The 24,079-nt window shown below is 44.5% G+C and overlaps 1 protein-coding gene across 3 annotated transcripts in view; it reads right to left on the reverse strand.

Moving 5' to 3' along the window:
- BRAT1 (BRCA1 associated ATM activator 1) overlaps nucleotides 1-24,079 on the reverse strand; it is a 437,354-nt gene that overhangs the window by 45,821 nt on the left and 367,454 nt on the right. For all 3 annotated transcript variants that reach the window (XM_069647597.1, XM_069647599.1, XM_069647598.1), the window contains one exon: nucleotides 15,470-15,639. In XM_069647597.1, coding sequence (XP_069503698.1) covers nucleotides 15,470-15,639 — 170 coding nt within the window. The remainder of the gene's footprint in view (nucleotides 1-15,469; nucleotides 15,640-24,079) is intronic.

A 24,079-nucleotide genomic window follows, 5' to 3' on the forward strand; every position in this document is an offset into this window, starting at 1 on the left:
TGGGATCTTGCCTTCTCCATGTGTCTTTCGCTGTCTGTCAGTGTCAACAACCTCCATTAGGGAATCCTTGGGGTTTTTCGGCCCGCTGCTCTCGTCCCTTGGACTGTTGCTCTGCTCCAGTAGGTGTGCCCTTGTCCCGGAAGTTCTGCTCGTACTCGTGTTTCGCCTTGTTCAGAGTGTGTCTTTGGGTTCTGCCTTTTATTCGTGTGAGAAGACCTAATTGGTATCAGGTGTATGCACTTAGAATCAAGTGCCTGACTTTTCCTGACCCGATTAGCGGGACACGTCCAGTACGATGTGTGAAAGTTATTGTAGTTACTCTCACTCACCCTCTTCCTTGGCCCAGTTTTTGTGTAAAAAGGGTGTGGGGGGAGTGGGGATCTCGGAGCATCCTAAAACATAGGATGGGTTGGATAAACAAATTCAGGGGGAATACCGCGTCTCACAATCGGCTATCTCATTCCCACTCCCCAAAAAACCCTCATCTAGGTGATCCCACCGCACTGGTCGGCCCCCAGGAACTGGATTCAAAAGCCATGGCCGTGTCCTGGCCACCTGGATGATAAGTCCCTGAGGACTTGCAAAAGGGTCCTTTAGAGGGGTGACTATCAACTGGGAGGAGTCAAGAGGACAGGTCAGAATAAATCTGCCCCAATTTTACCACAATTTCGCAGACAATTTACGTTCACGATTATTTGCCATGACTGCAAATAATAGGTCAACCAATAGTCCTTGGGCTGATGAATTTGAGGCACTTGTTGCCCAGATAGATGTTAATTTTCAGAATTAGCCCAGCAACATAGACAGTCCGTGGCTTGAGAGCTGGAAATCCTGTGCAGGAGATTTTCGCTGAATTACAAATCTATAGGTGCAGGTTTCCAAGACTACATGGGCACCGGTGGGGATGAAGTTCCCAAACAGCTGCAACCCATCCGCAGGGCATTAAACACCCTGCCAGTAACATCTGGTGACTGTAGGGGTTCAGGACAATGAGCTTGATCCCGTCACCTGTAAGGAATACTCTTAGCATTACCTGTCTCTTCTCCTTAATGTTTATAAACCTCATGGGCCCTCCTCTGCCACTTTGGAATCCTCTGCCATATGTGAGCAGGTGGATGTCTTCACATCGCAATGCAGATAACGAGTCACGCAAAGCAGATCCGGCAACCCACTATACCAAAAGGTATGCAGATGTGTGGGGGTTCTTGGATGCCAGCATTTGTCGCCTTGCAAAACTCCCTGATGAGGAGAAATGAGTGCATTTGAAGACTATTAAACTTGGATTTTGTGTACATTCAATAAAACAGGATGCACTGCCAAATGTGACAACTGCATGAAAATATGTAACTTTGTTAATAGTTAATTCAGCTCGTAATCTTGTAGTTATTTTTGATTCTGTACTAGTTTTCTCTGCTATCTTTCTTTGCTTATATCCTGTATTTCTCGTTCCTGTCACTACCAACTCTGTTATTTAAAAAGCTCATTGGTTTCTTCCCTTTCGCTAAGCTTCTCATCTCTTTAACCTTTATCTGGTCTGTTCATCTGTTCTTCTCTTCTTTTTGGTCTTCCTGCATCTCATCTTGCCTCTCTTCATTCCATGTATCATTCTTCTATTCAGGTTCTCTGTACTCTTGCTCCTCGAGATTCAATAACTTCTGCTCTCCACTCCTTGCATTGGCTTTCCTTTGAAAATCATCTACTTTTGATTTTTCTTTGTATTGTTGTTAAGTGCCTTTAGGGCCTCGCTCCTTAGCTTTCTTCGTTAGTTCCTTTTCATTCTACAGCTTGCTCACTTTGTTCTGAATCTCTTTTTGTTAGCGGTTTTTCTTGCCCCATCACGTTTCCGTTCATTTCCTCTTCTTGCCCCTAGACCTGGAATTATCTTCCTTTTCTTTCTATTTCATCTTTTCAAGTCCTGTTTAAAAACATATCTCCTTACTTGTTGATCTTTGGTTTTCTGATCATCTGTTCATGTAAATTGTACAGTTGGTTACTCTGTACAGCGCTTGGGCGTTAAGCTCGATAGAAATTCAATAAAAATACAAACAAAAATAATGCTAGGTATTTTTGTTCTCTTGGGTGAATCTTTTTGTCTGCTGACCTGTATTAATTGCCATAGTCCCAATTCCTGCTGCATAAAGCCTTTTTGGGGGGTTTGGGTCAAACAGAACAGAGTCTGTGTCAACTGATGTTTTCTCTGGCTTGGATGCACACAGAAAATGCAGTCTTATTGTTGCCAGATTTGTGTAGATCCCCTTAACAAGCAAACAGCTGTCACTTCCGACAATGCCACTTCCCGTTGGCTATGCCAATGAGTTCCCTCACTTCTTTTTTTTTTTTAGGACTTGCCCCCTTGAATAGAGGAAATAAATTGGGCATGTTACCAACTCTGATACTGCATTTTCTTTTGGTTTCTTTGAGGCCCATCTGATGCAATGAGACTTGCCTACAGCTGAAAACCTGTGCCAAGCGTGGTCGCAGAGCTGAGCTGTGGAATGCATGATGCCTCAGGCTGCCGGGCCAGTTCATGAGCCCTTCCCGATAAGTACACAGCTGAGGGCACTGCTGGATCAAATCCCCAAGGCCAGAGGCTGACTCGCAAATATGACAGCTATAAGTCAGGGTGGGGGTGGGGGTAGGGGTAGAGCAGTAAGCAGCCCTCCCATGCACTGATGTGTTTTGCATTACAGGCCATTTCTCTCTACTTTTGGTCGCCTGTGTATTATTTGTGCCTGAGGGCCTGAGGTGTCGTGGGGGAGCAGGACAAGCCTGTAACATGTGCCCTGTAATGGTATAAAGCCCACATTTGTAAACGGGCCCAATGCTAAAGCTAAGAGGTGAGCTTGGTAGCACTCAAGCGCCTTTTCAAAGACAGAATGAATATTGGGAATTCTGTGGTTGCATATCTTCAGCTGAATCCAAACACTAGTGGTCAACGCCTCAGGTCCTCACAAAGTTTATGGCCAATGGTGGCAATTCCCAGACTCGGTTTGTGGCAGTGTTAGGTCCGATAGCAAAGAGGATCTTCATGCAAGTTAGACTGTTGTAGAGCCACTGGTTAATATACTATATTGGAGAAGGTATACACTGCTGAGGCTGGGGAACAGCGCTGCTGTCCGATTAGCTGATGGAATGTGTCAGGTACCAGGAGGTGCAAACTGTGTCCAGCTAAAGTAGTTCAGATTAGAGATGCACTCCTTACATTTCAACATTACTTTTGCCTTCTTCCTTTGCTGTTTCTGTGCTTGATTTTGAGTCATAACCATATGCATCACGTGCCATGGTTGGGACACCAAATTTCCTTGCTATCATGAGACCCTTCAAGCTTTCAACCCAACTGAGCCCACAGAGTCAAGGGATAGATTCTTAGTTCCTCGGTTCCTTCCACTTGGTAATAGTCCAGTGACGCAGATAACAGATCAGGTTTTAGAAGGGTTTGGGGGCCAGCAAACCTCTCTTCCTTTTTCCGTTCAGGTTGGCACATTATTCTGTGCTTCAAGATTATTTTCTGGATAGAATAAAGTAAGGATGCAGACTCTCAATTAGAGTGGAACTTTGGGGGGCTGAGGGCAAACTCTGCTGCCAATCACAAGGGTGCATCAATTAAAAAGTTTGTTAGTATCCCAATCACTGGGAGATGCAAAATTCAACTTTTGGGGAAGTCTTCACAGGCTTTCTCTTTCGATGCGGATTCCATTTTGAATTTAGACACGATTCACAAATCATATCTAGTTATGGAAACTGCAACTGCCCTTGCATGCAGAGGCAAGCTGGAACCATGATCATGGCCACAGGTCGACCAACATGTAAAGCCCACACAGCCAGGAGACTTGCACAGCCCAAGAGGTTTATGGCCCCTCTCCTGTACACATTTGCAATTCGCATTCATAATGCGATGTGGACTTCTCAGTGAAAAAGATGGTAAAACATCTGAAAAAAATGAATAAATAGGGTCCTGGCATCAGTGTTGTAGTACTTGGCAAATTATGGTAATACTTGCCCATAAAATGGCAACAGCTTACACATGGTGTAAGTAACTAGCCATATGATAGCAGTAACAGCCACATTTCTAATACCTATACAAGAACCAAAACTATTGCCTTTTGGCAATGCTTATCCCTTTTTCACTTCCCTAATTTCTTCTTTCACTACGCCTACATTTTTCTTATATTTATTACTATGTCTGTTTCTCTATACTTTTTGTCCTTTCTCCTAACCCCATCACTCTCTATTTTCTCTTTTATTCCTTCCTCTTTTTCCACTCCCTTCTTTCTTTTTGATTCTCTCCATCAGAAATCTTTTGCATAGCTACTTTTGTCTCTTTTATTCCCACATTTTCCTAATTGCTCTACCTCTTTCTGACTCTCTATATTTCTTTTACTCCCTTACAGGCTCTCACCTACTTATTTTGCTACTTTTATATGATAGGTCAGTCTTAGCCTGAAGTTCTTTAGGTGGAAGAGTGGAGCATAGGAGGACGAGTGACGAGAGAGCTGTGAGAAGGAGGGAAGTAGAGGGACAGCAGATGGGGAGGAGAACAGAGAGGAGGAGTAAGAGAAGAGAAAGTTGAAAGAAAGATGTGAAGAGGAAGTGGGAAAAAGAAGCAGCAGAAGAGAAGGGGAGGTGGCACACCTCATGGTACCTTTGGAGTGAGAGCCTCATTTTATTTTTTGTTATCAATGCACCACATCGCACACTCCCGGCTCACAAAAACAACCAACCATCACTAGGGGAAGCTGAAGACATGCAACCTAGAGTAACTTGGAACAGAAATGAAGGACACAAAGCCACATCTGCAACAATTAGACTTCTCAATCCCGGAGGAAAATATACAGAAACTCCAAAAGCGTATACCAGAAGAACTAGACATCCTTACACCATTAAGGATTATCACCCTTTCAGAAAAAGACAGCAACAAACTCCTCAACAACGGACACTGAATAAAACAAGCCAGAAACTAGAACAAGCTTGGAAACTAGCAAGACAAGGCATCACATCAGCAACAGTTATGACACTACAAAGCAGCAATATTGCAGGCCAAGAAACTACAGTACATAAAAATAAATCAGAACGGCAATACAGCCAGAAAAAGAAGCATTTAAAAACATCAAGGAAATGAGAAACCTGACCTCCGGCAGCAAAAAACACCAATACCATATCAGCCTAGAACTTATATGATTCAACCAATCACTTCCAAAATGAATTGAAAAACATCCAGCAAGACATAGACTCAACTGGACTTGCATAAATGATGACATTTCTTGTAACAGCATAGTCACAACTCTATTACTCAACCAATTCAAACAAAAGTAGCAAGGCAGGATCCTCAGCAGAGCTCCACAAACATCTAAAAAGCGATCCTCGCCAAAGAAACTCCAGTGCTCACTATACTTTTGCAAACTGATGAACTCTTCACTGAAAACAAGAATTGTACCGGTCTCTTTCAAATGGCCTACTTCAAACCACTCTGCAAAAATACTGTTATGGTGTAGCTTTTATGAGACCTATATATATATATGTCAATTAAGATGTAGGTTCAAGATATAGAAATATAAGCAAGTTAAATGTTGTGTTCAATAACAATGGAAAGCAAGTATTGCCATGGAAAGAATACAGCCCTGTCTATTCAATGTAGCCTGGAATGGAGGTATGTCATACTGTAAGAGAACATTCCATTTTGCTATGATGCTTTCTTATGTGCCTGGTTGTAGTGTTATGCAGCTGGAGGTCCTTTCATTATAAATATACCTTAAAATAAACAGTTCCTTTAACTTGCGGTTGTCTGGATGTTCATACTCAACATTGGCTACAAGGATTTTCAAGAACCTGATGCAGAAGCAGAGTAAAGCTGTGGTGGGGGAGCAGCAAAAGAAGAGAGACCACTGCCCCCAGCCAACCTAAACCAAGTCAGGACCTCCTCTGCACACTGGTGAGCAGCCGCTCCGTTCTTTGAACGTTTGTAGCGGCCTGGTAAGTGGTTTCCCCTCTCATTTACTCTCTGTGCCTTAGCACAATAAGCAAAGCGAAGAAAAGCAATAGACTGATTTGGAATGAGAAGTGTGGAGGGGTGAACATTGAGAACACATGTGAGGACATGTAGGAAAAAGGGGGGAACCAGCCACAAGAGAAAGAGACATTAAATAGACATATGTTCCATGTGGAGCGTGAGACATTGAAGAGACATATTTTGAGTTACAAATAGGAGCGGGAAGATATTTCTAAGCAATAAGGAAGTGCATAGAAAAGGTTTTGGAAGCAGGCACGGTGCAGACACAGCCAACAGTGTGCAAGCAAGTACAGTTAAGAAGATGTATTGTTACATAGAGAAATGTTGAGAAGCAGGCACGTTGCTGACACAGCCAACAAACAAGTACTGTCAGAAAAAGTACATTATTGCATTAGGGGTTTGAGCTGGTGGCTACATCTTCAGAAACTCATCAGAAGGCAGCACCCGCAATATTGCCTGCATTGTGCTCAATTGAAACCTGAATTGACCTGGGACCTAAGACCTGAAGCAGAACATTGTCCTATGTGTTTGCTCAGGGAGAGGTGTTCTCAGTGATCACAGGCATCAATCTATAGTGGAATAAATAGCTGCAACAAGAAACTTAAGTTGAGAAGTGGGAGAAGTTTTACCTGCACCATAACAAGTGATAATTCACAAATAGCACCATGGCTATGTCGAATCTTAGTGGCCCACCCATGTTTATGGCCACTCCAGGACCAATAAAAATCAAATGGGCACAGTGGAAGAAGGGTTTCATGCACTATTTGAAAGCAGCTGGTGGAAATTCGTTTTCCAATGACAGAAAACTTGCTCTTTTAATGCACCACTTAGGTTATGAAGGAGAGAGAATTTTTGAGACTTTGCCACAGGTTGCAAGTGATGGTGAGGGCGACAACATCTCTGATCTGGAAAGTGCATTTGCGAAGTTGGATTTGCATTTTAACCCGAGGACAAGCACTATACTGGTAAGGTATAACTTTCGCATGAGAGTACATGAGTCTGGTGAATCAGTTGAAGAATACATAACTGCACTCCGACACTTAGCATCCTCATGCAAGTTTCTTGGAGCATATGATGAGCATCTGCGTGACCAATTCATGACTCACTGCAACTCTGATCACATACGTGAGGAGTCATGGCTCAAAGATGAGCCCACGTTGGATGAAGTAATAACCATTGCTAAAAGAGTTGAACATTCTTTGGCATGCATTGCTAAGCTGGCAAAGAGAGATACAAAAGAGGTGAAGCAAGAGACATTGAATGTAAATGAACACAAGAATAAAAAGAAATTCAAAGATAAGGAAAAACAGTCTTATCGAGGAGGAACAGAGTTGAAGAACTACAGTCAGAAGGGAGAGAAAGGAGAAAAGGATGAACGCTTGCCAGTAGTTCACACTTCGCTGCCTCAGTAGTTTGTCCTGGTAGAAGAGCAACCTGTTCGAAATGCAAGAGGAAGGGACATTTTGCAAATTGTTTCAAAAACTATCAACACACTCAAAAGAAAGTCCTATATGTTACTGAAGATGAGGGACAGAGGTCTTCTGATGAGAATGCATTTCCAGTGAATAATGTTATTGTTAACACCATCACTGATACCATTAACGCTGTTGATGATGTGGATAATGAAGATGATGAATGTGAGCGTCCTTATGCGAGTGTTAAAGTGGATGGTAAAGAAGTATGGATGATGGCAGATTCAGGATGAAAAATAACACTCATGTCCAAGGAAGTGTGAGTAGTGAAATGGGATGTACGAGGACTTTTTAAACCTGATATTAGGCCTGGTGGCTACAATCAGGACCCCATTGATCTCTTAGGCTATAGTAGGAGTCGCTTTCAATTTAAAGACAGGGAATGTGAAGGGAAAATGTATGTAACCAAAAGAGGTCTTACTCTACTGGGGTGGAGGGAACAAAAGAAATTGAAGATCAAGTTAGATCCCAATAGTCCTGAACAAGTGTTGCAAGTGAACAAATCAATCATTAGTAAACACCCCAAAGTATTTAGAGAGGGCATTGGAAAGATTAGAGGTATACAGCATCAAATCTTGTTAAGAAAAGGGAGTATCCCTGTGGTTGCGAAATTGAGGCCAGTACCTTTGGCAATTAGAGAAGGAGTTAAAGAGGAGCTGGCGAAATTGTTGAAACTAGGTGTTATTGAAAGAACAGCAGGGGTAGACTGGACTTCTCCACTAGTGGTAGTTAAGAAAAGCTCAGGTGAGCTCCGCTTGTGTGTAGACTTACGTCAACTCAATAAGTGTGTGTTGCTAGATCGCCATCCTCTACCTAATCGGTCAGAGATGCTTTCGAGAATTGGGAAAGGAAAGGTATTTTCGAAATTAGACATGGCTTCTGCTTACCATCAAGTAGAATTGGACGAACAATGCAGAAAGCCCACAGCATTTGTCACCCATGAGGGAGTTTTCAAGTTTAAACGCATGCCTTTTGGACTTGTATCCGCTGCTGCAGTTTTTCAAAAGGTTTTGGACAGATTAGTTGGAAAAATCAGAGGTGTATATTGTTTTCAGGATGATGTTTTGATTTGTGAGAAGAGTGAAGAGGAACACAATAAAACACTGCATAGAGTTTTGGAGATATTTGAAAAGAATGACATAGTGTTAAGGGAAGGAAAATGCAAGTTTGGTGTTTCTAAAGTTGAATATTTAGGCCATGAAATATCGGCAGATGGTTTAAAGCCAAAAGAAAGTTTGGTAAGTGCCATAAAAGATATCAAAAGCCCAGAGGACAAAGCACAATTGAGATCATTCCTAGGGATGACTGAATTTTATCAGAAGTTTGTACACAACTATGCTAGTAAGGTGACTGAATTGATAAAACTGCTGAAGAAAGGAAGTGAGTTTGTCTGGTCATCCAAATGTGAGAGTGAATTTGTCAGATTGAAGAAGGAAATAGATTTAGCACAACCATTAGGACAGTTTGCTACGTACCGACAGAGTAAAGTCACTGTTGATGCATCCGAAATGGGGATTGGTGCAGTGTTGTCTCAAGTGGATGATCAGGGAAAGGAAGAGATTATGCATCTCGGGGGTGAAGAGGAGCTGAATTTAGGTATTCTCTCCTTGAAAAAGAGGCTTTAGCCTGTTATTGGGCCATGGAGAAATTCAGAAATTTTATATGGAGAACATGTTTTATGTTGTGCACTGATCATAAACCACTTAAAGAAATTTTAGAGAATAAAGGCCTAGATAAGGTGTCCAGGAGGGTTGCCGGATGGATTACCCGCATGCAATGTCACAGTTTCGTGGTTAAAGTAATTCCGGGTAAAGAAAACATACTAGCAGATAGTTTGTCAGGGTTAAGGAAACAAGAGAATGAAAATGATTCATATGGTGAGAATATGGAATGGTTTTCATTAATACTGAGGGCATAGTGTCCAAGGAAGAATGGTTGGAGGAAATGGACAAGGGCGAGTGTTTAAAGTTGGCTATTACATATGTGGATTTGGGTGAGTGGCCCAAGAAAACAGAATTGAAAGAAGATACCGTCCCATTTTGGGAGGTCAGGAATGAACTAAGTGTGGTAGGTGGTATTTTATTCAGATGGGAGCGTGCTGTGGTTCCCAAAATGTTACGAAACAGAATTACTGATTTAGCTCATGTAGGACACATTGGCATTAGCAGAACAAAAAGTGTTTTCTGTAACGATTATTGGTGGCCTGGATTTGATGGGGACATAGAAAGAAGACTGGCTGAGTGTCCTACGTGTACTAAGATTGGAAAAGGAGAAGTGGCTAGACAACAACCCCTTGTAGAGGTAGACGTACCAGGTGGAGTTTGGAGAGATGTGGCAGTGGATATCCTGGGCCCAGTTGATTTAGGGTATGGAAGAGGAAAATTTATATTTGTTCTAGTTGATCTATTTTCGCGCTGGTGTGAGTTTAGTATAGTAAGGGAAACCACCGGAGAGGCCTTAGTAAAGGGGTTACAGCAGATATTTGCTAGGGAAGGTGTCCCTGGAAGCATTCGGACTGACAATGGTCCTCGATTTGTTGGTGGATGTTTTGCAAAATATGTCAAAGAGGCTGAAATCAAACACAAGAGACCTGCGTTATATCACCCGGAAACAAATGGGTGTGTGGAAAGAATGAATAGATGTATCATGGAAAGTATTAGGATGGCAACTGAAACAGGATGTGATAGAAAAGTTGCAATCCAGGGCAGGATTTTTGGTCTGAGCATGTCACCTCATTCATTTACGGGAATAACCCCTTTCGAGTTAATGAGAGGACGTAAGCCAAACACGGTGGTCAGTCCTCCATGGTTGGGAAGAAGCAGAGAAAGTGATTATGTGGTAGATGGTGTGAGCAAAGATTTGAAAAAGAAAAGGAAGGAATGGGTAGCGCGTGAGAATGCAAGGAGAGGGAAGAAAACTTTGAGAATTGAATGTGGAGACATGGGGAGGATAAAGAAAGAGGTGTTGAAGAGAGGAGAAGCACTATATTCCGATCCTGTAAAGGTAATTGCTGTGCTGCGTGGAGCGATTCGGGTAGTGGGAGAACAAGTGTGGAACTTGAACCGTGTTGCTTTTGTGAAAAGGGGTGGATGTTGTTTTTGGAATAAAATAAAGGAGGGAGATGTGTTATGGTGTAGCTTTTATGAGACATGTATATATGTCAATTAAGATGTAGGTTCAAGATATAGAAATATAAGCAAGTTAAATGTTGTGTTCAATAACAATGGAAAGCAAGTATTGCCATGGAAAGAATACAGCCCTGTCTATTCGATGTAGCCTGGAATGGAGGTATGTCATACTGTAAGAGAATATTACATTTTGCTATGATGCTGCTGTTTACTTTTGTTGGCATTCCAAGTGAATCTGTTGCTGCTTTCTTATGTGCCTGGTTGTAGTGTTATGCAGCTGCAGGTCCTTTCATTATAAATATAACTTAAAATAAACAGTTCCTTTAACTTGCGGTTGTCCGGATGTTCATACTTAACAAATACCACCGGAAATCTGGGTGTTCCCACTAACTACTGACCAATCTACATTATTCCATACACAGCTAAACTTCTGGAGTGTTAAGTAATCAGCAAAATAGTGGAACATGCAAAGCCCAACAAAATTCTGGATCATGCACAAGTAGTAATCAGATCAACTTAGGAAATGGACTAATAAGCATGTGCATCCATTTGGGAAGACCATAAAATTGCCAGCATCACCTCGGATTGGACGCTTTGACATGTCAGTGACTTCTGCCATCGCCAACCACAGATCTTTAATAAGGACTCTTGAAGTGGGCGAACTCACAGGCACACACAATATGATATGGTGCATTGTCTTTTCTCACAGATAAAATAGAAAGCACCTAGCTGACCCCATTCAACTCCAACCCATGCAAAATAATGTTGGTTGTTCTACAAGGACCTAGCCCATCACCCCTTTTTTTAATATATACATAGCACAACTTATGAGGTTCATTAAAAAAAACACAGGTGCCACTGCTACAAATATGCGGACAACACACAAGTAATCTCCAAATGACCAACAACAATGACGCTAACACCAGCCTCATCAAGTACTATGCTGAAATGATCACATTTATGATGATTAACAACTTAAAACACAGCCAGGACAAAACAGAATCATGATCGTTTTACCCAATGACATGCTAGAAGCACCATTACCTTCACCTACGGTCATGGGGACCTGCGTAAGGAACTCATGGTGGCAACAGTAAAGACAGACACAAGTGATCACAGTTCAAGGGTGTTCATTAAACTGAAAATGCAGTTTAGTAAAACGCCTAACCTAAATCTAAGATGGGAGCAAGCTTTGACCATCAAATGAAAATAAGGCAGTCTGTGTGGCATCTTTGTCAAAGTAAAAAGGCCTATACTAAAAATAAACTATTGCCAATTCCTTACAACTAACTACAGAAAGAGTGTGGGATAGGGTTTTCAATAAAGAAGTGTTCACAAATAATAAGTCAAGATGTCATTGCCAGGGGACTCCCTTCCCCACGTTTTGAGCACGGGACAAGATGGATCTCCTGAGCACGAATCGACAGTTCTGTTCCAGCTATCAGGTTCTTCGATGGTTAAGTCTCTTAACAAAAGTCTCTTGCCTTCGAGGGCCTGATATTTTCAACAAACACAGAGGTCTATTCCACGTATGGCTTTGGGCGATGGCTTCACCCCTGGGTCCCCCACTTCCGGGCGCAGACACCTCAAAGGTCGTATTCAACAAAATCAATTAAAGCCATTATTTTTGCAATGAACTTTGGTTGATGACTTTCCACCCCTGGATCTCCCTCCTTCGGACTTGTATCCCTTTTGACGTTAGCCTCCCTCCATCGGGTTCACTCCTGTCAACACAATGCTCATGGGACTTGAGACTTTGTTCCTTCTTGTTAGAATCCCTCCTTCGGGTTCACTCTTGCCAACCTTTGTAACACTGTTCATGCCCTAATTTCACTAAGCAGGATTCATTTTCCTTTCTTTCATAATCATCTGTCTGTCAAAGACTTTCGACGATACAGAGGATTTTACAAGACCCCTGTATGACCGCTTTGACCTCTCTTTACCTCTTCCCAAGGTCTTCTGGTTACGGTAGCCTTTACCATCGGGTATTCGCCCACAGTTGTGTGTGAGCACCCATGTGGTGCCGGAAGCCTCTGTTGCTGTGGCTTTCCCCCTCTTTCATCAATAGTCTTTTTAACCTTTACAAAGTTCAAATTAGCCGTTTGTTACTTTCGTTCAACACAGTTCGGCTTCTTATCGGCTCTCCCATCGACTCACCTGCTGTGATGAACCATTTGGCTTTCTTCCTCTCAGAGTCAAGGTTGGTACCACAGAGACCAGCGTCTCTTCCTGGCTTGGTTATCAGCAGAGGGGTGTCTTGTGTACCATAGACATCTGCTGCAACACATGCTGGCTATTGTTTGCGGTCTTATGATTCCTTATACAGAGGTTTCACAGGCCTTGGTCAGAAAGGGCAAGGTCGCTTCTCTCCTTGTCACCCCCTTGTTATGCGCCGCCCTTCTCCTCCTCTTGAACTGCTGTGCTGAGTTAGCTCGGAGGTTGTGGAGTCTGCCTTGCTGGTCCTGTGCTCTCGTGCTCCAGCTTTTATCCCTGTGGGGAAGGGAAGGGCCATCTAGTGTGTGTGATTCTGGTCAATTACCTGACCCTTGTATTGGGACAGGTCAGGTAAACGGCTCTTGTGTTAGTCCGTTGTCTTTCGTGTTGTGCAAAAGTGTTAGTGTCGGAAAGTTTTGGAATATCCTATTTGATAGGCTGGGGAAAGATGTTGAAAGAAGTGGGATACCGCGTCTCACCCGTCGGTATCCCACTCCCCAAGGACCCCCCATCCAGGTGATCCTCCCCCAGGAACTGGATCCAATAGCTATGGTCGTGTCCTGGCTACCTGTATGGCAGATACCCGGGTACTAGCTAGGGAGACACCTTCAGGTTTCTCACACCTGCCCAAAAACTATCAAGAATCTCTGGTTCCTTACAAAGGAATTACACTCTGGAACCACAAATCAAGGTGCTAATAAATAAATGTTTCTATCATCTTCACTCAAAGAGTGGGAATTACCATTCCTAACCTGCCCACACAGGACCCTCCTTCATAACAATATTTAAATTAAGAATCCCCAGGTATGCCAGATTACATAACAAAGAAACTTCAACGCATCAAAGACAGAGCAGCAGGACTACTACTCAGAATGTACAAGAGGGAACATATCACACGGGTCCAAAGAGCTCTCAACTGGCCAAAATGATCAAAAAAAGAATATAATTCAAAGCTCTATGCATCACCCATAGAGCTCTTCAGGGCCATGGAGCTGAATTCATCCAAGGAAAGATCATCCAATGCCAACCGAAGCGGACACTACAATCCAGCGATTGTGTACTATTCATGACCACACACTATACTAGAGAGGGACACAGAAGTTTCCTCCAAAATGGTGGCCAAACTCTGGAAAACTCTACCATAGCAAATGCGCCCAATCCAGGATCACAGAGTCAGGAAATACTGAACATGAGAATTGAACACATAATAGAGCAAGATATCACCTAGCAAGCGGAGAACCCTTTGCCTTTTACACCAACCAGTAACTCTGACTTGAACCCCTAGCATCTACTCATCCTTTGAACCTCAGTCAAATAGCCAGGCAATGACATTACGGCTCCCATCCACTACAAAGCAATTTGTTCCACAATTTGAGTTTTGATACAATACCAGATTTCAGTCATTACCTTATCTCTGCACACATGCGGGCCACAGGGAGTGAAGTGCATGGGGGAAAGCATTGAGTTTCATGGCCCTAAGGAGGTTTGGGAAAAGGCAGTCGGCGGAGCACATGGACCCTAACCTTATGGCTGGGAACCAAAAACACCTAACTGAACTTCGGTTTGGTGTCAAGTTTTCCACTGATCCCTTGGCGATGACATGATCAACAATGGTCCACAAGTAAGCGGTTGGGAGTGGTGGGTGTCTTCACTACTCTTTCTGTAAACCATGCAATATATCTTCTGCAAACTGTACTAAAGAGGTCATTAGGGGACTAGGAACTGCAGATGGGACCAAGGAGTGATGATGGCTCGAAGAGCACTGTTAAGCATTCCCCCTTTATTTTTCTAATGCGTGTAGCTTCTTATATAAAAGATGTGAATGTAGGACTTCCAGTTTCAGCACCAATACCTTTCTAGTCTTGAGGCAATATTTGTGCAATCAAGAACAGAAAGCTAATTTGAAGGATCTGGCAAAGAATTATCTAAGAAGAAGCCAGTACCAGTCTGAATGAACTAAGATACTGTGGGGAGCAGGACCGATTGACTACCAGATACCAGGATACTGTGCTAGGAGTGGACTGTGCGATTTTGCAAGAGGATGATCAACATTAAATTGTGAATTAACATGTGCCCGATTAATACCAGAATGCTTGTTTGAGGCAAAGCTCCCTCTACACCGTACAAGTTACGCATGCATGATGCAAGTCATACATGGTTTGAACAGTGGCATTTGAGGAATGCCATTTTGAGCAGATTTGCTGCCAAATCAGGAGAAAATATTTGTACATGGCACATGGAGTCTCTCAAGGGAAATCAAATTCCACGAAAGCGAATGCCTGCAGTACTAAAATTGAAGGCCCTATAACCAGCAAAACTGTTCAGTTAGAAGAGTAGGTCCTCTCTGCTCAGCGGAAAACAAGGCACTAGCGTGGTGGATAGTAGTTTATGGGAGTGAAGCCAGGGGAGATTGGTTACGGATATGCATGAGCAGTATAAGCCTGGATCACTACTTATTTTTAGAACTTCAAAAACCTATTCCCAGCTTTGACAAAAAGGTAACATAGGCAGAGTGCTTGCCTGATGGGGGCTAACATCAATTACTGGGATGCATCATACAGATAGTTTTTCGAATAAATTATGGTCAAAATATTAATATAACCAATTGTATCATTCCATCTGTGGTCTGAAGTGGTGGACTCATTTACCTGATCGCTGTTGCTCTCTGTTCCTTGCAACAAAGAGTTGGAGATGATGGTCATTTGTCCCAGTGTGCTCACTGCACTTGCTCTCACATAGCTCACAGGATCTTTAAGAAGGTCCAAAACAAGCTCCTTCAACTGGTCACAGAGCAGAATCTGTTGAAATCCATCATGTTCTGTAAACATTATATAAAGAAAAATTAGATAGGGACAAACAGTTTTGTTTTACATAAACATATTTGTTGAAGTTCAGGGTGATGAAGGGAGTAACAATCCTGCCCAAGAAGGCTGAAGGTCCCTGCAGGGAACTCTTTCTGGAAAAGTGTCTGGTAAACTTTTTGAAACCCAGGAAATTCTCCAACTTTTCCTCAGTGGAGAGGGCACATCGGACGCCCTCAGGGTTGCCCGTTCTGGGTGCTGCACCGCAAACCATTGTTGCTAAATTTTCTCAATTGTCCTGACGGGGACAACCTGTTACAGACGTCCCACTCCAATGGTCCAATCACTTTCAATGGAAACAAAATCGCTTTTTCCCCAGATTACACCATGGAAATGCAGAGGGGTCGCCAATCATTTGACTCGGTCAAAAGGAAACTCCAGGCCCTTGGAATAAAAAATGCTTTATTTTTCCCTGCTCAACAAGATTTACATTAATGGGACAACACAATTCTTCACGGATGCCTTGGCTGGAAATTCATGCATGAAGGGAGCCTGGGGGTTTGGGGGGGACAGTATACCTCTTTTGCGGCCCAACGCTGCGGCTCCTGATGAACCTGAGGAGCAGACACTGACATCCTGGTCTGCAGGATAAAGGTCCCTGGCACCGGGCAGGACCCGTGGATTTCTGCTAAATGGACTTTCCTACTCCTTAAATGTTAAGCCGGGATGGGGTGATGCATCTTATTGGCTGATCATATAGCTCCCTCCAAGATTTCTCTCGTTTGATGGCCTTCTCTCTGGGTGGGGGTATTGGGGTTACTGCAATTATAATTTGGTGCAACTTGGTCACTTGACCACACACCCGCCACAAACAGTTCACAAAAACAATGTTTCTAGGCACGTATTCCCCACTAGACTGGCACTGCGCACTTAGACAGCACTGACCATAAAGCTGATAACATGGAACGTTCATGGCCTGGTAACCCCATGAGACGAGGGTTGGTGCTACAACTTGTGAATAGATACTCGCCTGATGTAGCCCTTCTCATCGAGACACTTGGGCTGGATCAGATTGCCATTTCTTTAAGCAGCCGAATTGACATGCTGGTTTCTCTAGGGGTTCCCGTGGCGTTTTGATTCTCATACATAAATGTCTAGCCTTTAGGGTCCTCTCAGTACAGCGAGACCCCAGTGGTAGAATTGTTCTGGTCAGGGGAGAGTTAGGCGGTGGCAGCATGGACATCCTGGGTATCTACGCACCCCCTCCCCTCTCCATGAACCTCCTAACCATATCCAAAACATACTGATATCTCATCAAGCTGAAAACTCGGTAAATGGGCGTGACTACAATGATGTTATTGACCCGCTACTGGACCAGACCATCTCCGGGGGAGGAACCCTGATGCACACACCACAATATTTACCTTCTCATCCGCATTAGACCTTTGCGATGCCTGGTGGGCTCTACATGCACATGACAAGGGTTTTAATTTCACTCTGGAGTTCACGCATCCATGTCCAGAATTGATATCTTTCGTCCCCATCGGGAAGCACACAAAGTGGTCTCTGCACGCTTCCTATCAAGAAGGATCTTGGATCAGTCGCTGTTGCTTCTTGAACTCAAGGGAAATAGGACCAAACCCAAGATGGGGTAGCGTTTCAATAACTATTATCTCGGTTTCCCAGGAATAGTGGAGTGCATCACGGCTAAAACTGAAGAGTATTTTGATCTCAATGATGAGTCTGTAGATAGCCTTGTAACGCTTTGGGAAGTCTACAAGGCAGTTCTGAGAGGGGAACTGATATCTCAAATCTCAGTGCAACGTAAAACTCATTCACAAAACATAATTGACGCTGAGACAGAGGCTGAGCGATGGGAGGAGGTATTCCTTGGTTCTGGTTCCCCCATGGCGCATAAAGCTATTCTCACAGCAAGGGCGGATCTACATAATATTGCATTGGATAATGAAAAACAGGCCCACTGGGACAAATGCAGTTGTATTTATGAGAGTGGAGACGAGGCTGGGAAAATGCTAGCGTGGCTCGAGAGGATGTATGTGGGGTCCAGGTACGCAAGAGTTGGTGGACGAACTGGGTCGAGTGATCCCTGGGTACAAAAATTGCAGTGGCATTCATGGACTTCTTTGAGAACTTATATCAAATCCAACGTAGAATAGAACAGATGGTGACTACTGATGTCTTTGATGGTACCATTCTTCCACATCTTACGGCTGAACAAAGGCTTAATCTGGAGGGTACCATCTCGGAGGAGGTGATGACTGGGAAAACCCCGGGCCCCAATGAATTATCAATAGAGGTGTAGAAAAAGCTGGGCCACAGGCCCATCTCCAAGTTATTTCTCTGTAGCAAAGAGGACAGCCGTTTGACCTTCGACCTCTGCCAGGCGACCATTGTAGTTATTCCCAAGGTAGGCAAACCCCCCCCACCCCCAACCTCTGTGCCTTTTATAGGCCCATCTCCCTTATTAACAGGAAGGTCAAAATACTCACGAAGGTCCTGACTAATCAATTACTGAAAGTTATACCATTCCTGGTGCACCCAGATCAATCTGGCTTCCTACACGAGAAATCCACATGTATTAACATCAGACGTCTACACTTAACGATTGACCAGGCGGCGACCATACATGGCCCACTCACATTCTTCTGAATACATTTTGAGAAAGCCTTTCATTCAGTCCTGTGGGGATGTTTATGGGAGATAATGCCAACAATGGACTTCAGTAGTAATTTTCTCGATTGGGTGAAACTTCTCTACACATCTCCCATCATTGAGGTCAGAGCGAATAGGGTGTTTATCAGGTCCTTCCCCATGGAATGCGGGACTAGAGAGGTCAGTCCGCTCTACCGCCTTCTGTTCACGCTGGCGGTTAAGCCACTTGCGATTCAGCTATGGGAGGATCAAGCTTGGTGTGGATTCTGTTGGACAAATGGTCATGAAGATAGGGTCTCGCTTTACGTGGATTACCTTTTGATATACCTGGGCAACCCAACACAATCCTCCCCGGTCGTGAACAGGAGCCTCCCAGTCTACAAAGCGGTCAGTGGGCTCAAGGTAAACTGGCACAAATCTGTATTCTTCCCGATTCAGGGAGAAGAGTTGCCACTCCCTCTAGATTGCCCTCAACATATCTGAAGGAACGGCTTCAAAATATTTGGGACTACAGATTGGGGCGGATCACTTGCGCTTCCTACCTTGCAACTTGCTTTCTATCAACTACATTTTTACAAGATGTTAAGCACTGGAAGAAGCTGCCGGTAACAATTATGGGAAAAGCCGCCTTGTCAAAATGCTGTCCCTACCCAAGTACACGTATATTCTTCAGAATGTCCCGTACAGGATCCCCAGATTGGAATTTGCCAAAATTGACAGTTGACAAAAACACCTAGTTAGGGAACTACTTTGGGGGAGAACGCAACCAAGAATCACATTCACTACACTACAGCCCTCCGTATGGAGGTGGGGGGGTTGGGCTCCCGTACATTCAACACTACTACTGGGCAAGCCAACTTGTATTTTTTAATGACTGGTTGCATGGAGATGCCTCTCTGCCTCATATTAAGGCTGAATGGGCCTGGATGGATGGGATAATACAGTGGGAGGGGGCGACCACTCTTCCCCATGTGACACTACACACCATCAAGATTTGGAGGGATGCGACTCGTAGCCTGGGCTGGAAGAACAGGCTAACACTCACAGAACCACTGTGGCTCAATAAGCAACTGAGATTAATAAGAATGGCATGTTTCCAGTTTGGTTTCACCTCAACATCTCGACACTGGGGGATGTGATCAATAAAGGGACCCTTATTCAATTTTTAGAACTCCAACGGAAATATAGCTCTCAGACTCTGAGCGATATCACTATCATATAGGTTGCCCAAGCCCTGCGGACCCAGATTAGTGACATGCAAGAGATTCCTGCATGCTCTCGCCTAGAGGCTAATTTATTGGGGGAATGTATTCTCACAAACATCACTTCAAGGCTCTATCAGGTTGTTACATCCTTCATAACACACAAATTATCCAACCTCAGGGCCAAATGGGAATTAGCTGTTGGCCCAATAGAACCCGAGGAATGGGCAGAAGCTCTAATGTTCCCTCGGGAAGTAGCCATCGCAACCCAATTCTGACTGGTCCAATTTAAGGCCCTCCACTGAACATACTCTCGTACACTGCTGTATAGATGCGGCAGAGCGACCCACCCCCGTTGCCTGTGATGTGGCGGTGCAGAAGGGACTTTGATACATTATGGTAATGCTGCGGGATCGTACGCTTTTGCTCTAAAACCCTTGGCAAACTGGCTACAATATTGGGGGTTGACATACCGCTGGACCCCCAAGCTAACACTATTGGGGATATCTGGAGACAATTCTTTCAACCGCTATGAAAGGGTGTTTTCGTCAACTGCAATTCTCCTAGTAAAACGAAATACCCAAATATAGTAAATGGGTCTCATATGTGGAGGTCTGCATGTCATTGGAAAAGAGGGATTACACGGCACAGGGTTGTCGGAAAGATTTCAAAAAATGTGAGACAAGTACAAAGCTGTTAGTTAAATGTGTTAATTGGGGTGCTAGGCCAAAGGGTTGGAGGTGGCTCGAGTGGGGTCTTGTATTGATTTCTTACTGTACGCTATGCATAACTTTATGTCTAAGTACTGTACTCACGTCGGTTTTCTGTTGAAACTTAAAATAAATAAAATGTGTTATTAAAAAAACGTGAGTAACAATCCTATTTGAGGAGGACCATTTGTAGCAGAGGTGTGCCAGTGCTGTGCAATGGCGCCTGCATGTCGGAGTTGCCATACGGCTGGATGATGTGGATTGAGGGCGCGGTCTGCTGAGATGGACTGGAGTCTGGTCGTGGCTGGGCTGAAGCAGTGGGCCCACTGCTAGCCGGGGGCATGTTGTGGGTGGTGTGCTGAGGACCGTTGTTCCCTGATGGATCTTGGCACCAGCACTGCGCTGGTTCCTTCATTCCTGCGTTTGGCTGCCTCATCTGCCCAGAGGACTGGCAGAGGTCTGGCGTGGACCGCAATGTTGTCCTGTTCTGCTCTGTGTTGCACGTGCTGTGCTGCTGTTTTCAGTACAGACTCCTCCTGTGGTTCAGTTGCTGCTGTTTTGCCACCCTAGTGTCCTGGAGTCAGCATGGGGGCTGTGGTACTTCAGTGAGGATGGCTGACAGTGGACGGACTGGAGGGCTGGGTGAGCTGTGCAGTGAGACTTTTTTCCATCTTTCTGCTGCTGCCATGTAACGGAACGCACTTTGACTATTTGAACTGTCTGGGCGGCATGGGTACTGGTCGCTTGGTTTTGCAACTTGAGCATGACCTTTACTAGTCTGGGGCCACTTGGGGGTGTGGCCATCCAGTTTTTGGTCAACTTTACTCTGTGCTGGAGTGACGTTGGTTACTCAGTGTTTGAACAACCTTACTGTGTGCACGTGTCTGTTCTCCAGTGGTTAATTCCTTTTTGTGTTTCCCTTGCATTGTATGCCTTCTTCCTTCTGCGCCATTTGAATTTCTTAAGTCTCCTCTAATATCCTCCTTTGTAGCCTTGCAACAATTTCTCTTGCTTGACCTTGTGACGTATCCCAGGGTATTGTCACTGCTCCCTTGGGGGTGTGAGGAGCCCCTTCCCATGAAGCCAGGGAGGTGAGGCCGCTACCCGATAGTCCTCCCGGGGTTGGTACTCAGCGGGTGGATCTCATGGGGAGGTAAACCCTCCATGGAACCAGTGACGACTATCCTGGGAGAACATGGTATGCACCCCCCTCCCACTCCTCTCACCCCACATCCCTGTCTAAACTTCCCCACAAGTCCATCCATTACTGTAAGATAGGAAACCCCAACCACTTTGAACATAGTGTGACGAGGAACAGTAAGAACTTGGAGTTGGAGTCCCTCTTACTACTGAAACGAAGAAGATTGGGCAAAGAGGAAAATGCCCACTGCAGAACCAACATATGTGCAGTACAGTCAATCAAACTCAATCCCAATCATAAAAAGGGAAGGATTGTATGTGAGAGCAGATCCTCACTGGAGGAACCTGGAGCTGGCGAACAGCTTACCGCTTAGGGCAGGGTCTGCTGGTGGAGGTGTCCAGAGCTGCCCTGACAGGACCCAACTGGATTCTGTCCTGTTGCAGCGATGCAGTCCCTGGGTTCCTGACCCTCAGTTGTGGGGACAAGAGGGAGGACGTCTGGAGGGCTCCTGTGGCAGCAATTTGGAGGTCATCGGCAGCTACGGGCTCTTTTCGGTTCAGCAGCAATTCGCGGTTTCAGCGCTTAGTAAACAGCACTGTTGTGGTTCTCGGATACCGGTTGAGCTTCGTTCACTCCTTGGGTCCTGCACTCTGGTGAGGAGACTCGATCTCTGGTCGTCCTGCTTCTGGAGGGTCCTTAGGAGACTCCTGGAGCTTCTAGTCGGATTTCAGACATTGCACTTCACTATGGATTTCTCAACCCCTGACACTCGGTTCTTGCAGCAGAAAAGAAGTACAGCCAGTCAGGGAAGATGGTCCAGTGGAGTTCGTCTTGGGGTAAGTTGGTTCCACTAACCCAAGGGAAGAAGTCGTCCCTTCCAGAGCTTCTCTGTCAAATTGAAAAAGGAGTCTCAGCACAAGAGCAGGGCTTTAACAGGCAATTCAAAGGTCCAGGAGGATGCAGCAAGCATCGTTCACGGTTTCTTCGTCAGGTGTTCTTCCCAGTGGTCGATTCTGCATCTAGTCCCAAAACCTTCGCCTTTTAAGCTAGTTTCTCCCTTTCAAACAGCAGGGTTGCATTCAGGACTAGTTGCATTCAGGTATTCCTAGAGACAAAGGACAGGGGAGTTCCGGGAACCTCTCTCACTTCCTGCCCTACCAGACACACTGGAGCCAGCGGCGGGTTTCACGACTGAAGCCTGCCAAAGGCAAAACGAACAAGGCAAGGTGCGCAGAGTAAAACCCAAGAAAGACCTCACAAACAGAAAATGGCGAAAAAAGAAGACCAGGGCCATTTTCACAAAATGATCACCCATGGGTGCTATACAGCAGCGGAGGATCCGGCCTGCGGTAGAAAACCACAATGGTAGTAAAATTAAACCACTGCCACCAGCCATTTAGTAGTGAGGGTAACATAAAATGTTACACGAGTAAGTAGGATAAGGGTCTACTAGGTAACCCCCCCAGCACTCCACATAAGATGGTGTGTGCTGGACCTACAAAGAGAAAAGGGTAAGTAAAGTTAATTTCACTTTACTATTCTTGGGAACAGTAGTTGACACAAGAAAAGGTATTTAAACCTTATGAGAAATCTAAAGAACTTATCTGTGACACTGCACTGAAGGTGCTGTGTGTCACAATACAGAAAGTAGATGCCTATGGAGTTTGTCAGACTCCAAAAAACAGTGAAAACACAACAATCCAAATCAGGAAAAAACACATGAAAGAGTGAGAAAAAGGTCTCGCTCACTCCATGGTGAAAATGAAAAAGTCCTAAGTCCAGCAAAGAGCTGGGGGTCTCTAAGGTTGAAGGGAATTAGCACGGAAATGAGAATTCTGCTTAACAGGCAGCGGTCAAGATGACGCTGCTGCCAAGGCTAATATATATTTTCCAACCATTAGCCAGCCGGATCCCCAGAGTGGTTCTTAAGGAGCTCCAGTCGCACATATTTAAGTTTGTCTGGGGACAAAGGCCCCCGAGAGTGGCTAGAAGAATGCTGATGGCAGCAAAGGAGAGGGGGGGGACTGGCAGTCCCAGATGTAGAGAGTTACTTGTATGCAGCACAAATTGCCCCAGTACTGGAAAGTCAAGCATCGCACCATAACACCAAGCACTGGGCATCCATAGAACAATCCGCCTTAAGAGGTCCCATACACTAATGGTGTTGGCGTTCCCCGAGAACTAGGAAAAACCATGGGAATGGGCTCCCAACCACCAAGTCAACTTTTGGGTACTGGGATAAGGCAGCCTGCAGATATGGAATGACCACCTTTCCATCCCCGCTCAAAGGAATCTGGAATAATTGAGAATTCCCTCCTGGACAGGGCATTAAGAGATTTACTCGATGGATAGAGGGGGTTCTGTCGAGAACAGGACAATTATTTGATAATAAGCGACCCCCATCATTTGAGCAATGCAAACGAGCCTTCTTAGTATTAGACACAGACAGATATGGGTATATACAACTCTATCACTGGCTCACTAACACAAAGCTGGCGGCTCACAATAAACGGGATACAAACCAGTTTGGGGAACTATTTATTGGGGACCCCCCGAAAGGCTTAGTATCTTCCATCTATAAAATCCTTAACTCTAAAAGGTTCAACTCGCCCCACACATACATGGTTAAATGGGAGGAATACACTGGAAGACCCATAGATGAATTGGCCTGGTACAATATATGGACTAGGACAGGGAAATATTCTAAATCAGTTCACCTCACCTCAAGGAA

The sequence above is a fragment of the Ambystoma mexicanum genome, chromosome 2q (assembly GCF_040938575.1).
Source record: "Ambystoma mexicanum isolate Mex_15411 chromosome 2q, UKY_AmexF1_1, whole genome shotgun sequence".
In the NCBI taxonomy this organism is placed as follows: Eukaryota; Metazoa; Chordata; class Amphibia; order Caudata; family Ambystomatidae; genus Ambystoma; species Ambystoma mexicanum.